This window comes from Fundulus heteroclitus, chromosome 7 (assembly GCF_011125445.2).
Source record: "Fundulus heteroclitus isolate FHET01 chromosome 7, MU-UCD_Fhet_4.1, whole genome shotgun sequence".
NCBI lineage: Eukaryota > Metazoa > Chordata > Actinopteri > Cyprinodontiformes > Fundulidae > Fundulus > Fundulus heteroclitus.
In genome coordinates this window covers 13,199,394-13,216,777 of record NC_046367.1, presented here as the reverse complement: position 1 = coordinate 13,216,777, position 17,384 = coordinate 13,199,394, and the positions used below count along the sequence as shown (strand labels likewise).

Here is a 17,384-nt window from a genome sequence, read left to right as displayed (position 1 = left end):
TCTCCTGACTGGTTTCGGCAACAGCTTGTGGTTATGTTTTCGTCGTCGCTGTCAGTACGTCATATGCTTCGTTGATCTGATTGGTTTATTTGGCCCGTCTATCACTAACATAGGCCAATCAGCTAACCAGTATTTTCGCCCCTTCCCAAAATTACTTCAACGGAAGGTTTCCAGATGGATATGCGGAGCAAATCCATCTGGCGGAGTCAGGTTAACGGTTTCTTGCAAAAGTATTTATAGCTGTTGAATTTTTTCACTTTAAGTCATATTCCAAGTGAAAATGCCACTGGATTTCATTGGGATTTTAAGCATGAAGTCTTCTCACAGTTTCTAAGAAGGTTTTAGGACTTTGACTCTTGTACATGAATATATCTGTATCTAAACCATTTCACTGGAGCTCCGATAATCTCTAGTGGGCTTCCTCACAGCGACGCCCTCTCCCTCCATTTCTGAACTGACTAATCAACTTCCCCGGCCATACTGATGAAAATAATCCCCACAGCATGATGCTGCCACCAACATGCTTCACTATTCCGATGGTGTGTGTGTGTGTGTGTGTGTGGGGGGGGGGGGTACATGGAGTGCTAGTTCTCCACCACATATAGGGTGTTGAAGGTAGGCCATAGAGAACAGAGATCCATGACATGTTTGAAACCAGGGAAGTCATCTTATAACCAGTGAGTATGATTTTATTTGCAATGCACTTTAATTGAGTGAGACGAAAAGTAATGTGTCTGAGCTAAATTACCAGAGAAAACTCTGAAAAAAACAGTTACATCAATCTACTTAACGATAAATTTGTCTCAGGTTAGAAGATGATTTATGATACAACAGAGCTGCTTTCAACATTTTCTCTAAAAAAGGTTAGCAAATCAGCAGCTTAGAACAGAAAGCATTACTCCTTTGGCATGTGTCACCACAGACAGCATTTGGGTATAAAGGGTAAATAGGTCTGGCAATTTGTGAACCAGCAAAATCAGCCCAAAGCTGATCAACTACACCAAAAAAACATAACCCTCAAATATTTCCCCTTGAGCTGTACACTGCCCTTAAAATCTCATCAGTTCTGTTGCTTTGGCTGACGCGTATCAGCACAGGAGGCTTTCTCCAGTTTTATTTACAGTGCAATATAATGATCTGGCAGAAATCACGGAACATGAGGCCCGTGTAGTGGTGAACCGAACCTGGAAGGGATTGAAAGGGGATTAAATGTCCCAATAGTTCCTCGAACATTATTGAAATGGAATTTTCACCGCAATATTTCCTGATTTCTTGCTGCAAAATAAATGCTGGGCTCATACAAAACCACAAATCATAAGTTACGCTCCCTAAGCCGGTTGGAAAATGGGTTCCACACGATTTGTATGTTTTAGATGTGCAAAAAAAAAAAAAAAAAAAAAAAAAAAAAGACGGCTTTGGAGGTGGAAATATTGAGGGTCTGAGTTGTTTGTTTATATAAAACGCACCTATTCATTAAATGGGTTTAGTTAAATAAAAATAATTTTTTCATTTTATTCAGACTTGCTTTTTATCTCCAGTAAATCCACCCCAGTGTTAAAGGATACAAAAGGAGGAACTTGAGGAGAAGGAAATAATTAGAGTGCTCCATCCTTTCCTGTTTATCCATCATATGCGATAAAACACTTAACTGTCCACTTCCAGCCACATTTACTATCCCCATCTCTTTTATGTACACAAACGGGCACACGTTCCCTGCCCACAGGTCCACACCCTCCTATGAACAAAGTCTCTGCTACTCATTACTTTTGAAAAAGAGACACATTATTATTATTATTGTTCTGCAGGAAAGCCCAGAATAGTGGATCCGCTCTGAAACTTGGATTCCCTCACCTGACCAAATCCTTTCAGCAACATCAGACACGTGTTTGCTTCCATAATTAATTGCAAAACGGGATCATTAGACTCATCCCCTTTCTTTGTGTGTCTTCCAAAAATAAGTCTCAAAGGGGAGAATTATTGTAAATTGAATAAAAGGTGGTTAAATAAGCACAGATGTCCAGAGGAAAACAGCCCCGCGTATGCAGCAAATATAAAAAGGTAGAGAACAAACTGTTGATCGGATGAAAGCCTGAACTTTTTAGAAGAACTGTTCAGTTGAATGTTAAAACTGTATATATTTTCTTCTGTTTTTGAGCAATAAACTCCACACAGAAGTCTCTGAATGAGATTCAACCCAAAGACCTTCCTATTGTGAGGCAACAGTGTTAACAACTAGACTACGGTGTGAACCCAAAACTAATGTTTAATGTCAATTTGTTTTTGTTCTTTGTAGGAAAAAACTTGAAAAGCGGGTTCATCTCAAACCAAGTCATGGACCCGTCATTCCGGTGTCCAGCTGCTTAAACTGACCTGCCTGGAACCCAGACTCGATGCTCACTACATCGTTTTTAGGATGTTAGGAAACGAAAAGAGGTGGCTACAAAGTGGTTCTTCTTATTTATAATTTATTTACCTCCTTTGTAAAAGTCAAGATGAAATAAAAAGTATTTCCCATTCTTTTAACTATGTTGTTGAAACTTTATTTTTCAACTAACTTTTTTTCTCTCCAAAAACCGCTTTTAATATATCTATTGTACTGTGACCCGACTTTGAAAAAAGAAAACAAATGAAAAACGAATGATGAAACATTTTTGCTGTCGCTGCAGGATTTACCTCAACTCATCCTGCTACAGGAGCTTTAGACATTTTCACCTGCACTTTGTCCAAATCTATTCAAAATCTTGAAAAGTGCACAAAAAAACAACAACTTTCCAGCATTGCTTCCATGTAGAGGTGCAGGGACAAGTCTGCTGGTGACCACAATTTTCCCCTTAATTGGCCGGGCGCTGGTCAGGGCCTTCAGGGAAACTGCAGATGCACCCATTTACTGATCAGCGAACGCCCCGTCTCTAAAGCACTGCCAAGTTGCACTAGCAACAACCACCTTCGGTGTGGACGTTTTTACTGAATGATGAAGTCTCCATGTTTGCAATTTTCAGTAACAGTGATGTGTTTTTTTAAAAAAAAAAAAGTCAGAGGATGCACCTAGTTGTAGGACATCATTCAAATGTCTGCGGCTCATTCAGGCAGAGCGAGAGATCACAGGATAACAGGAAGGATAAACGACACACTAAAACCATCCTCTGCTTTATCCATTGGAGATCACTAAAACCATCCATAATAGGCCATCCTGTATTTAAAATGTTGATAGCTCTTTGGAAAAGTCGGCGTTAAGGCAAGGACTTAAAATCTCGAGAATGTACTGAAGATCTTCACTTCAACTCCTTCACAAAATGGCAAGATCACAACCTGCATCTTTACTCCTAGAGGTAGACGCCCCTCTATAAGAAAAGGTCTCCTAAAGTCCTGCCATTGACTGGATTGAGATAACAGATGCGCCTCAGTTCCTGTCATCCGTCCAAATCTCAGGAAACCCTCCAGTTAGCGCACACACAGACACACACGAGCAAACCCTTTTTTTGTAAAGGCCCCTTTCACAACTCGCTGCTCGCACCAATAAAGAAAACATCTTCCGTATTCACCGCACATCCCTGCCTCCTAAATGCCGGATTGACAGCCATGCCGCAGTCCTTTGCATCTGATGGATGAAGAGCTAATGTCTCTATTGTGCATCATGTGATGTTGATAAATTTCATTCCCGCCCCGCCTGAGAGTACACGCTCATTTCTGTTGAGGCCTGGCTCCGTGTGGAGAAATGTTAACTTCTTAGACACAATAAGAGGGCGTCAGCGTGCAAAGATTCACAACACACTGCATGCCAATCCTGCAGGATGAATATTCAAGCGGCAAAAAAAAACATGTGCACATAAAGGTTGATGGATTTTATCAGCACGGATCACAAAGTTGGACTCTGTCAAGTTGTAGAAGAATAAAAGAAGGGGCCGTTGTTTCTGAGTAAGGCTCGGTGTTTGTCAGCGGTGGGGCTGGAGTTTCGCGTGCTAAACGGCTCCTGGTTCGAGCGGAGAGCGTTCATTCTGAGACACATTTTATTCACCCGATTCAGCTCAAACCATAGAGGCTGGGCTGGGGAAGATAAGAAAAGCCTGAGTCAGAGAAAAATCAGATCCAACAGGTTTAAAATGTTGCACTTACTGAAGACATCAGCTGTAAATTTCTCATTAAAAAAAAGCACCCCAATAATGATCTTCTTTGTACTTTTTCAGCTTGTTGCATTTGAGTAGCAATAATGCATTCAACTCACTAAGACCTGAACTACCACCAAAACTCAAAATCCCTAGCTTTTTGTGACCAGCAAACGCACCGTACGTATATATGCGCCACTAAGTTGCACTAGCAGCAACGCTCCTCAGTGTGGAAGTTGCTGCTTTTGGGAACAAGACTCCAAGTTAGCCATTTTCACCATCAGTGAGATATTTAGAGATGAAGTTCAAAAATACAAAAGGACAAAATGTATGAGAAAAAAAATTAAAATGACTGTTTTCTGTAAAGGCAGATGAGCTATTTCATCAGCCTTGGTCATTTCATACCTGAAAAAGTCAGGAACAAAAGGGAGCCATCTGCCAAAGGATGCAAATTTCTTTAACTGGTGAATTGAATATGGGAAGACTTTATCAGATAACAGCAAAACGGGATGATTTATGACCACGTTCCTTCACTTTATCCTTTGAAGCTTATAAACTCTATCAGTGAAGGATCTAGATTTCCTCAGGAATACACAAGACGACAAATATTTACAGAAAGGCATGCTAACCAATGCATGCTAACTCTGCTAATCGCTAAAACACAAGATGGTTAAGACTAAGGTGACAAACAGGGTGACGCCGTTTTGCATGACATGCAAAACAAACACCAACCAAGATGAAGTAAAACCAGGAACTGTCATCTTGTTTCCGTTTGTGGCGGCGGCTGTGTGTTACACAGCGAACCTGAAGCTGAAGGGATTGCATCAGCGGTTGTCTGGTCCGGTCCTCTGGGCGGACAGTGCGGGGTATGAGCTCAGGAGACAAAGAGAGCGTTTGCAGGCATGCAGATTATAAAAGACGTCATTTGAGACACACGCACACCACCCTGTGCCATCTCCCAAGTCAACAGTGGCACCCTTTCTTCATTACTACTGTCACAGTCACTTACATTCATGTTTGAATTACATTAATCATAGATGTCTGACTTTATTAGAAGGCTTAGTACAAATCCATGCTGCAGCTTTACTGCAGCATGCATTGCAACAGGCCTGAAACCTGCTTGCTACTGCCTATAACTAGGTAAAAAAAAAAAAGGGAAGGGCTTCTATGCACGCAAATCGATAAAGAACTTCTGTTTTTCTATTGCTTGATTGACCTCAATTGGCAAAACATAAATTACAAAAACCATAAAGCTGCACACCACAATAGACCTTGCATAGCAAGCTGAGGAAACACACGTTCCCGGACAATCACACTGAGGATTGGGTCAAGAAACCCGAACCCGTTTTATTAGGGTGAAGCACCCGGAGGTTGTTTTTTTTTGTTTGTTTTTTCACAATTAAACCAGGAAACAATGCTTGTCACATAGAGTGCAGTCTTCAAATTTCCTGTGATTGGTGTAAAAAGAGTTTGCATGTCCATGCTCTAGAGTGGATTTTTTTTTTTGCAAAAGTATTTATATCCCATTGTCATCTTACATCCACAAACATCAATGTATTTTTTTTATTATTTTATCTTATTTGATGAACTGCCATGAAGTAGTGCACGATTCTCAAGTAGAAGCAAAATAACGTGTGGACAGGAATGTGAGCTAGTCATACATTTTCATGTTTTACGATGCTGCCATCTTCCTCCCATGACTTATAGATTAATGCCCTGAGGAGGAGGGCAGTAATCCTATGGTTTATGTCAATAATCTCCTGCAGTCAAAAGCCAGGAGGTTGATGGATGAGATTAGTCCTTTGGATGAGGACTACGTTAAGATCCAGAAACGCTCTCAGTGCCCATCCAACCGATGGACTTTTTATAAATATTCTCAGATTTTCACATTTAATGTTAGAAAAACATCTAATTAAACAGTTTTTTATTACCATTTACTCATCAGAAGGACTACTGGCCAATCAGTTACTTTATTTGGCCAAATCTAGAACATTTTGGGGAAATTTCTCAAAACTATGATCAAGACAAAGCAACCATGCAGAATGTAATGTGCTTCAATTTCATAACCCGTCAGATCTATACATTATTCAAATCCCCTTGATTGTTTTTTTTTTTTACATTTTTAAACAGTTGTTCCTAATTAGGATTTTACATAATACACCAACATAAATGAATGCATAATTATAAAGTGAATATAAAAATAGATTTTTTTAAAACATTTTTGACAAATACAAATCTGAAGAGTGTTCTTGTATTTGTATTCAGCTCCATGAGTCGATACTTTGTAAACCTCATAACGTCAAAGCTGGTTCTACAGTCTTTTGAGGTATGTTTCCAACACTTTACAGCACTTTAGATGTGCAAAGTTGTTGAGGCAAAGCAATTTTATTTGTATGGCAAGTTTCAGTAGCAAGACAATTCAGAGTCTGATTGGGTGAGTCTGATCTGATAGGATTATTTTTCTGCAGATAGTTCCCCCTCCCCTCCCCCTCCCCACCCAGTCTCAAGTCTTTTGCTGCCTCTAACAGCTTTTCATCCAATTATGTCCTGCACTTAGCTGCATTCATCTTCCCATCAACTCTGACCAGCTTTCCTTTCTCTGCAGCATCCCTACAGCATGATGCTGCCACCACCAATGGGGATGGTGATTGCACTGTGACGCACGTAGGTCAATTGTGGTCTCATTTGACCAGAGCACCTTCTTCCACTTGTCAGTTGTATCAAGTAGAAGGATAGTGGCAAAATAGAAATTTGACTTTTTTTTTTTTTCCCCAAACAGATTTTCCCACCTGGGCAGTAAGTCTCTACAGCTCCCCCAGTTACAATGGCCTCTTGGCTGCTTCTCTGATTAATGCTCTCCCTGCTCTCTCCTTGCTCCCTGAGGCCTTTACAGAACAGCTCTTTATTCATTTACACATATTACACAAGAGTGGGCACCAATTACTAACCAGGTGACTTTCACATGCATTTGATTGTACTGGATTTTATTTGGTAGCATCAGAGTAATAAGGGCTAAACGCACACCAATAGAGGCTTTGCTTTTTAGATTTTTATTTGTACGACAACGATATCCTTCTCCTTCCACTCTGCAACTATGCAAGACGTTGTGTTGGTCTGACACATGCAATCCCAGCTAACCTCATTCAAGTTAGTGGCTCTGTGAATCAAAACGTGAAAAAGACTACAAGTGCAAAGCAGAGTATATTTAAGTTTCCTCTCAGATTCCCGCTTCCCAGTCAAAGAATACCCTTACATTCTAAACAGAGAGGACTGAAACCAGAAATAGCTGGCCCGTTACAGTATGAATTGCACAAATGGCGTATCCTTGTTGCTCTCCCTCTCCTCTCAAAAAGGGATTTACTTGGATAAAGAGCACGTCGGTGATGCAATGATGATGAAGCCACTGCCAAGAACTGCTGGAACCACTCATTTATCCATTTCAGCTGCATTTATGTGGCTTCGGGGGTTCCATAGGTTTTCTTTCCAAAGCATGCATAGGGTCAGACCAAACAAAACTAATTTATAACATAAATTGCCTGTTTTGACAAATGATCGGAGCGTAGCATCAACCACAACCAGGACCTTAACCTACAGGCTTTTACAGTCATCTAACCCCAGTAACTTGAGCATCCCTTCAACACCTCCTAATTTTATGTCAGAGGTTAAGGGTGACAGGTCCTGGCTCCACATCACCTCTTGTTGCGCGCACACACACAGACACACACACATACACACACACACACGGGGCAGACTGGGGCAGACTAAGTGGCTCTGTCAGGCAGACTATTTGTCTTTCAGTCAATAGAGTTCCTTTCTCCACCTCTCACCATACCTGCCAACAGAATATGTCTCCCCAACTCTCTTTAACACACAAATCACGCCCCAAGAGAACCGACCCATTTAGCAGCGCACAGAGCCCCCCCCTCGCCACCGAGCCGAGTGCCGGAAGCGCCAGACTTCACGCAGGCGGCAGTCGATCCTGCCCTCCGATCCGCGAGCGTTAAAAATCGCTGCCTTCGTGGCGTTAGAGGTATTTTATCGTAAAAGTAACTTGCGAGCAATGCGAGAACGGAGCCGGCCTCTAAAGCTGCCGTCAACACAAGTTAGTTGCAGTTTAGAAGATAAACAAAGTGCTTTGTAAATAATCAGTGTGGCCAGAGGGGATTGGAAGGGCTTATTTCCGACCCTGGTAAAGGAAAAGGAAGGGTTCTGAGTGATACGGCGGGGGGGGTGATGAAAAGACCGATAGCTGTGGGAGAAGTAAGCAATGAGTGACTGAATGAGCCTCCAACACCAAACTCTAGATTTTAGGCAAACTGGGAGAACACATATAACCCTTGAGAAAATATCTAAATGGTAGACTTTCTATATACCATAGTCTATATTAATCAGATCTGCAACCAAAAAGCTTTTTCTATTTGCTCAGCCCAGATCCAGATTTTCAAGGTCTATCTGCTGATTTTTATCCACGGCCTCCTAGGCTCTATTTTTTCACTTCTTTAATCTACGCGCTATCGGCCTCCTAAATCAGCGCTGAGTGTTTTCTGGGAAAACTCGGTGACAGAAAACATGAAAGCTCTGGCATCCATTAAACGGCAGGCCAACCGAGCAAACGCCTCGCAGCAACCGGAAAAGGACATCAGCAAAGACGTGTTGCGACATCATATCAAGTCGGGGTTTTATAGATGAATCCACGGTCAGTGAAGGCATGGCTAGGTTACAGTAAAACAGGCGACGTTAGTGAAAATGAGTTTTCATTCAGATACTTTGCACTGGTTGATCTGTCATACAGGGAGCAATTACTTTATTGCGCAATGGAACTTAGAGTTACGCAAGAGCAGCTTCATTCATAACACCATCCGTTCAGCGGAGAGGAATCTACCACTGATCAACCACCGATGTCCCATTCAAGATTCCCTTCAAGCGTTCGCCAATAAGGCCTGATACTACGATAAAAATGAATACCATGTTTAAACAGTGAAATAACACACATGGTCTTAATTAGCTTCGGTGACTGCACAGCACTGAACTCTGTTTTCATGTGAAGCAGATTACGCAAGCGCTGTTTCTTTGTTTTTTGATGTGATTGGTTATTAATTTGGCTACAGTGCGATCCCAGTTAATCATTCCCAGATTAACTAGAACTAATGGATCAGTTATAGTTTCAGCTGCTCTCTGCTGGGAGGACCTATCTTTAAGATTGGATAGGATGCTTTATTGGTCATTATTCATACAAGGTACATACAACGAAATGTCGTACTGTTGCTGTGAGGCAAGCAGTGTTAACCACTGCGCCGCCGTGCTATAGCGAGAAAATTACGTGCACGGCCTACAAACCAGCTGTGCAAGCCGTGCGCAGAAAAAATATGCTGTAATTAAAAAAAAAAAAAAAAAGTCACAGAAAGCATGGCTGGCAAAAAAAAAAAAAAACTTAATCAGTCACCACACAGATAATTAATATCTGGAGCCTCAACAACTGCAATGTGTTAAATAGACAGGACAGTTTTAACACCAACTTTCAGACCCTTTACGACGGGGACATGGACAGCAGCGCATGAGTATACCTGGAAGCGCTTCTTGATCTTGTGAGGGCTTTACTGATGACCAGCGAGGGAGCCGACTGTCGCCTCTGGGCCAGGGTCTTCATCTTCTGAGTGGGCAGAGAGAAAGAGCAACACAAAACATGAGTCAGAGGACACGCACAACGGGAAGGTCGTGTCAGCGGCTGTGGTTACATTGGATGACGGGGAGCACTGCAGTAATGTTTGTAGGGAGGGGGACAAAAAGTCCACGGTCAGCACTCTGTGAGGCTCGCCGACAGCTGCTGCAGGAAGTCAAGGAGGAGGATTGTGACTGACGGCAAAGGAGAAGTGCCAGGAGTGAAGAAAGAAAGGAGGAAACGAGACTAAGACATAAAAAAAAAGGTCAGGGGGAGTAAAGTAGTGGGATGCATCATCTAAGAGTATGGCACAACATTTCTGATTCCTCCAAAATTCTTCCTATAAAACACGATCAAGTGCCTCAAATGACTCCAGAGCTCACTTTACCCATGACATATGGATAACATTCCCGTCTTAGCAGACTTACATGAGCAACATAGGCCACAGTCACAAGAGTCCAACATAAAAAGCACAATGACGAGCATCATGGGACTGAGCGCTCCGAGGGTTTACCAGTCATTTCCTAAAACAAGCCAGAAACAAACAGCCCTCACAGACATTCAGCTCCCTTTTTGGCTTTTTTCTGTGTCCGTTTCTGATTAGTTTTATGTCATGAGCTGCTAAACATGGGCTTTCCAGCCTGGATCACTAGCTTTGACCCCCTATTCCAGAAACTCTTCCCATTTCTCCAGAAATCTAAACCGAAAGTGCAACTACATAAAAATAATATCTTGTGATTTCTGAGGATGACAACTTGGCTGGATGTGGGCTTTGCTGTCAGGGACACGCTCCCACCGCGCACTGGGAGCAGGGAGGAGACCAATGAACAGACACATTTTGGCTGATAAAAGCCTGACCTTATAGGTGCAGCCTAGAATAACTTCAGTTCAATCATAAAACTTTAAACACAAAACAAATATTCTGACGGAAACACCACACAGGAAACATATATTTGATAACGTTGTCTTTGGCATTAGGCCAAATCTTTAATTCTTGTTTTGAGGTTATTCTCAGTATTTCCCAAAAGTGAAACCATTCTCAAAATATACCAGATCAAGCCAAGATACGGGAACGCAAAAATTAGCTAAATTGGTTAATGTAATTTTTTTAACCACATACAGCAACTCAAAGGGTATGAAGTAATTAAATATTTACAAAATCAATGAATAGAAAGGGTTGCGTTCAAAGTCAAGAGAAAATGGTTAGGGAAGCCGGTCACAATGATATTTAGGTAATAATTAATTTGTGCTCACATTTAACCTGTTATAGGTGACACTGAATTAATAACGTACAAAGAGTAGCCCTTTTTGTCTTGAAAATTGCTCTTTTGGAAAGCCCTACGTGCACAGATGCAGTGACCAGTTTTAAACACATTAGCAAGGGAGGCGCTGTTTACAACAACTTCCCGAAGCGCTTCAAGGAAAATCACCTATATGCAAAAAAAAAAAAAAAAAAAAGAAAGAAACATATCTACAAGAAATTAACAGTGGGTAGTCCTGCCTTTAAACGGTGTAGTATCAAAATTTTTAAATAATTTCCAATGTCTTTTTACATGTTTAAATATGTATATTATCTCTAAACAAACGGAGTGGTTTTGCAGGATTTTCTTTGTCTACGTTTGTTTTTGTTTTTAAACACTTTACCATTAAACCCGCAATTTATTTTTATTTATTTATTTATAAAATGAAGTTTTCTAAACTGCTAACCCGAATCTCTATTATTTGCACTCCTAAAATCTTTGCGCACACAGATAAACGCTGTGACATTCATCAAGGCAATGAAAGGTATTCTCTGGTAGAATTAAGGTTCAATTAGAGGGAAAGTAGTCAAACTGCGAGTCAAACCGGCAAATAGTTATCAGCTTAGGAAAGATCTCAATTATTTGGATAATTTGGATACTCAACATAAAAGATTGGGGGGTGGGGGGGGGGGTAAAAATAAGAACTACTGGCACCAAAACTGGCTTCTACAAATGAACCTCTGCGCCCTAACTGACCATCATCAGTGGCACGGAGCCCGAACAGGAGCGCACACCCGAAAATGAGTCCGAGCGCCCGCTTTACCTTTTTGCTGTCGGGCAGCGCCTTGCTGTCACCCGTCAGGGAGTCGGACCTGTTCTGCCCCATGCTCCCCTGCTGCGGTGGCATGCTTTCCATCAAGCTTGTGTACATCCACGGGGCCGAGCGCACCGGCGGTATATTCCCATCATACAAAGAGTAAAGTCCACGGTTCATCCGGCACACAGCGCAGACGGCGGAGGATCCATCACGGAGAAGAAGATGATCCGACGCCGAGCCTGTGGGACGCAGGAGTCAGCAGAGGTCCTGGCACAGCCTGAGCGCAGTTTAGACTGAGCGCCTACTCCACAGTCTTCCTCAATTCACTCAACTGGCCGAGGAGCAAGAGAACATCCGGTAGGGATTACCATAATAAAAGTACTAAAAAGCCCAAACAACTGAGCGTGTTTCATGCAGTTGAGTCTGTTTCCAAGAATGGAGTGATGCCATGGTAAAATGCATAACAAGGAAATAGCGAATTATTTGTTCTTTATTAAATTAAGCCTTTATTTAGGGTGAGTGGTGCCCTAGTGGTTAGATCACAGAACTTTGGTCCCAGAGGTTCTTAGTTCAACTCCCACAAGCTGCCATTCTGGGTCCCTGAGCAAGACCCTTAACCCCCAATTGCTCCCCAGGCACCGCACAGTGGCAGCTCACTGCTCCCCAAGGGGATGGGTTAAGATGCAGAAGTGAATTTCTCCATTGTGAGATCAATACAGTTCTATTATTATTATTATTATTATTATTATTATTATTATTATTATTATTATTATTATTATTATTATTATTATTATTATTATCATCATTATTATTATTAACCAGATAAAAGCCCAAGGAGTGAATTTCTCCATTCATGCCAAAAAAAAAAGTTAAAAACAAAGCAACTGGACTTGTTTTCCGTAGTTGAAGACGTTTCGCTTCCTCTCCCGGAAATTTTCTCAATTCAAAAAGTCATCCGGCTCCATTCATGGAGTGAATTTCTCCATTGTGAGATCAATAAAGCCTATCTTATCTTATCTTATCTTATCTTATCTTATCTTATCTTATCTTATCTTATCTTAAAAGACATTGTGAAGAAGAACTCTTTCACAAGGGTGACCTGGCCAAGAAAGGCAGCATTACACATTATAGTGGACATGACAGACAAGAATAACAAAGCAATCATTAGAGCACATGATGTACAAGAAATGCGCTGAATAAACTGTATAAAACCAATGATATGACTAGTATATCAATCAGCTGGTGCTAGATAAAGCAAACCTTAGACAAAATTAAGTTAATGGTCTATCAGTACTTAGATCTTGAAGCCTAGTTACTACATTCTTTGTGGTCTCTATTGGAGTCAGACGTTACACTTTCAAATGATAAAAAATGATATAAATAAGATAAGAATTCCTTTATTGTCCTGCAATTGGGAAATTCGAGTACAGCAGTGGCAAACACAGAGAATGTTATACATAAATAGTAGCAATGAAAAAAACGAAGAAAAAAGAACAATCCAGGTATGGGACAAACAAATGTTTGGGCTCATTTCTCGGTCCGTTTTTAACAGGATTAATATTAAACATGTTGAAATCGAATGCCACCAGTGTTGAAATATGAATCAATCTAGAAGACAGAAGAGTTTTGCTTAGTCTCAGCATGGGATTAGTGGGTTTTTGTGTGTTTTTGGCATGAAAACGTAATGGAACGTAATTTTAAAAAAAATCCTAGAATCTCCCTTGGGATGGTATATGTATTGATTTGTCTATTCACACATAAACACACATTTATAGCTTTTATTTTGAAAGGACAGCCGGCCCGATCTAAAGAACTTGACGTAGCTGATGGACTGACTGAGGACGCCTGTGCGCAGTCAGTGCCATATGGAGGCGTTCCTACGCTAAACGCCAGTGTGGTCCGGTCCAGGTGCAAGAATGCGCTGCCCGAGCCAAGAATAACAAGGAGTGATGAGGAGGAATGTTGCCAGCATTTTAATTTTATTTTTCCACATGTTATGACGCACAGCCCATTTGACTTATAGGTGCTGCTACAGTAAACCCTCACTGCAGGAAACCTTCCTGGGAGGAGGAGAGTATTTACTCTGAGATGTCTGTGGGTAATCTGAGTGCACAGCCCTTCATGAATTCTAAAGTTAGACATGCCGGTTGCGACCGCAAACTGAGTTTTAGGATTTTTGGTCTAAACCTCTGAAGCTTTCAGCTTCATGGTAAGGACTTAAATGTTGCAAGGAAACCTGGGAGCTGATAACAATACCACTGTTATTTCTTTAAAGGTCAGTCAAGTATGGAGTGGCAGAAGGATGAATATACCAACATGTGCTTTCTCTGTTTTGAACACTGTCAAACAAATTCCACAGTAAAATTAAAGCAAAATATACTAATTGGCTATTTTAATAAATAGTGAGATGTCTCAAATTACAGTATTTATAAGCATTCATGCTTTTAATTGAAAAGGATTTTACATTTTAAAGCGCCTTGGAAAAGAATTCCAACCTCTTCAATTCTTTCCCATTTTGTCACATAAATAACAACACTAACTGCAATCTATAATGTTGGGGTTAACATGAGGTAGAAGTGAAGATTACCAAAGACTAGAGATTTTTACAAATACGTACCTGAAAATGATCGTGTGTTTGTATTAAACCCTCTTTATTCTAATAGCTGACATCTAAAGAAAGCCCAAATGCAACCAAATGCCTTCACAAAAAGAGTGTGGCAGAAAACAAACAGTGCGTCACCCTGAAGCCGTCATCATCATGACGATACATGGTGGTGGGAACATCATGCTGTCCTGATGAGTTTTAAAGGTGGTGGAGCTTAATCCACGGCAATTGTGGAAGAAAACATGATAAAGGCTGTAAAAGACTCAACTGGAGAGCAGGTTCGCCTTCCAACATGGCAGCAACCCTAAAGCCACAAGGGAATGGGTTAGATCAGAACGCGTTCACGTTTTAGAAGTGGCCCAGTCAAAGTCTGGACCTACATCCAATTGAAAATCAAGTATCAAGACTTGATTGTGTTCACAGATGCTCTCTGTCCAACTCGACTGAGACTGAGATTTTGCACGTGCAAAACACTGGAGTCACTTCAACTTATTAACAGAGGAGGCAGACTTGTGCAAAAACCCTGGAGCTTACGCTACGTCTCTTTAAAGCACAAATGTCAGACTTCTGAAAATATGTCAATTTCTATGCACTCAATACTTGGTTGGTCCTCCTCTTGCATGAATTCCTGCATCAGCTTTCCGTGGCATAAAGACAATCAGCCTGTGGCACTGTGAAATAATGGACGCTCAAATTGCTTTTATAGCTGCCTTCAGGTCATCTGCCTTGTTGGGTCTGGTGTCTCTCATCTTCCTCTTGACAACAGTCCATACATTTTTTGAAGTTCACGTCAAGGAAGTTTACTGTTCAATCAGGAACATCATGGTCATTGAACCAGCTTTTGGTACCTTGGACAGTGTGGGCAAGTATTAAGTCCTGCTGGAAAATAAATTCTGCATCTCCATACAGCTTGTCTGCAGAGGGATGCATGAAATGCTCTAGAATTTCCTGGTAGAATTTCCTGCACTGACTGTGGACTTCAGAAAACACAGTAGACCAGCAGATGACATGGCGCCTCAAACCATCACTGACTGTAGAAACTTCACACTTGCCAACGTACATTCTGAGCCTTTCCACTTTTCCTCCACACTCTGGGACCTTGATTTCTAAATGAAACACAGAAATTTACTTATATCTGAAAAGATAACTTTGGATCACTGAACAACAGTCCATTTCCTTTTCTCCTTAGCCCAGGTAAGATGCTCCTGACATTCAGGAGTGGCTTGACACAAGGAATGCAACATTTGTAGCCCATGTCCAGGATTGGTCTGTGCGTAGCTCTTGAGGCACCAACTCCAGCCTCCATCCACTCCTTGTGAATCTTCCACAAATTATTGAATGGATTTTTGCTTGACAATCCTCTGAAGGCTGCAGTTCTCCTTGTTGCAGGTGCACCTTTTCCTACCACACTTCTTCCTTCCACCCAATTTTCTGTTAAAATGCTTGGATACAGAACTATGAACAGCCAGCTTCTTCAGCAATGATCTTTTGTGGTTTCCATTCCTTTTGAAGGGTGTCAGGACTGTCTTCTGGACATCTGTCCACTCAGCAGTTTTCCTCATGACTGTGTCGCCTGCTGACCCAGAGTGAGAGACCATTTAGAGGCTCAAGAAACATTTGCAGGTGCTTGAGTTAATTGACACCATGAGTTTCCAATAATTACCCTTTTTCACACTATTCTAATTTTTTGAGACACTAAATTTTGGGATTTCTTTATGTATAACCATAATCATCAACATTACAAGAACCAAAATTTGGAGTATACTGTATCACTCTTTGTGTAACAATTCTATATACGAGTTTCACTTTCTGAGATGGTAAGCTAAAAATATTGTAGTTTTAAACAATATTAATTTTTTTTTTTTAGATCTATCTGAATGTACTGTCTGCCTGTCTATGATAGAAAATGTCGATAAAATACACGGAAGGTTGTGTTTGAAAAGTACCATTATGAAAATATTGAGGGGTGTGAATATTTTGCAAATGAATATGAAAAATAAAGCAGTTTGGGTTATCATCTTAACAAAAGGCTAAACATTAATTAATTATTAATCCATTGCTGTTTGTTAACCAACATTACAGGGAAATGCTGTTCACTGTGCTTCAAGTGGTTCAAATGGTATACCATGATAAGAATTAAGGACTGTAACTGAAGGAAATATTGCTGGGAAGTTGCTGTATATCAATGGCAGTTCAATATAATGTAAACCCACTATCTCCTGTTCACAAATACAAAGGTACGCATCAATTGCCATAGCTTATCTCTGCCCTGGAAAGTGGTTTGCTTAGGATGATAAGAGCATTGATAGTGTCCGGCCATCCTCTTTGATCCTTTTTTGCGAGCTGCTCAAGACAACGGCTTCTGTTGAGAGTTTAATCTCTCATTATGCAAGAATAACAATTAAAATGCATTCCTCTGTGACAGAAACACACTTACGTCCAACAGTGACTGCAAGCAGGTTGGACTCGCCACGGTACTTCAGCTGCAACCAACTCTTCAAAGTCGTGACTGATTCTCTGTAAGGAGGCCCAAAGCAGAAAAAGTAAGGCTAAATTCAGGGTGTGTCAGAAATGTGGTTGGGAAAACGTCACCGGCTGACCATAGCTGACTCCGTGCTGCACTGTGTTGTTTCTACCTCTTAAATGTTCCACTTTGTTAGTGGCTGAGTAACACAACAATAAAAAAAGCACTGTTTCTTCCAGTTCCCATGGTAAACTCAACACATCTTCTCATGGCGAGCTAAAAACTCCGCTGTGAAACCTAAAGTGGGTCACCCTGCAGCCAAAAACTCCACATGCCCGAATCTGGATCAGTCGAGCTACTTAAGGTCGGGGAGAAACTGGAAGCCCGATCGAGTGGGATTCTCCCCTTCAGTGAAGGACAGAGAATCAATGACGCTCCTGTGAATATCATACAGGTGCTGGAGTTGTGCTTTGCACTGTAAATAGAGGCAGAGCC

General features: G+C 41.2%; 1 protein-coding gene across 3 annotated transcripts in view; it reads right to left on the bottom strand.

Annotated features, from left to right (window-relative positions):
- arhgap20 (Rho GTPase activating protein 20) overlaps nt 1-17,384 on the bottom strand; it is a 91,771-nt gene that overhangs the window by 30,938 nt on the left and 43,449 nt on the right. Inside the window, exons 1-2 of one of the 3 annotated variants that reach the window (XM_036138950.1) lie at nt 11,827-12,140; nt 9,668-9,753 (exon numbers count right to left, since the gene is read on the bottom strand). In XM_036138950.1, coding sequence (XP_035994843.1) covers nt 9,668-9,753; nt 11,827-11,997 — 257 coding nt within the window. In that variant the 5' untranslated portion in view covers nt 11,998-12,140. Of the gene's footprint in view, nt 1-9,667; nt 9,754-11,826; nt 12,141-17,384 lie in introns of those variants that run through there. The other 2 variants (XM_036138951.1, XM_036138952.1) reach the window with 2 other exon arrangements.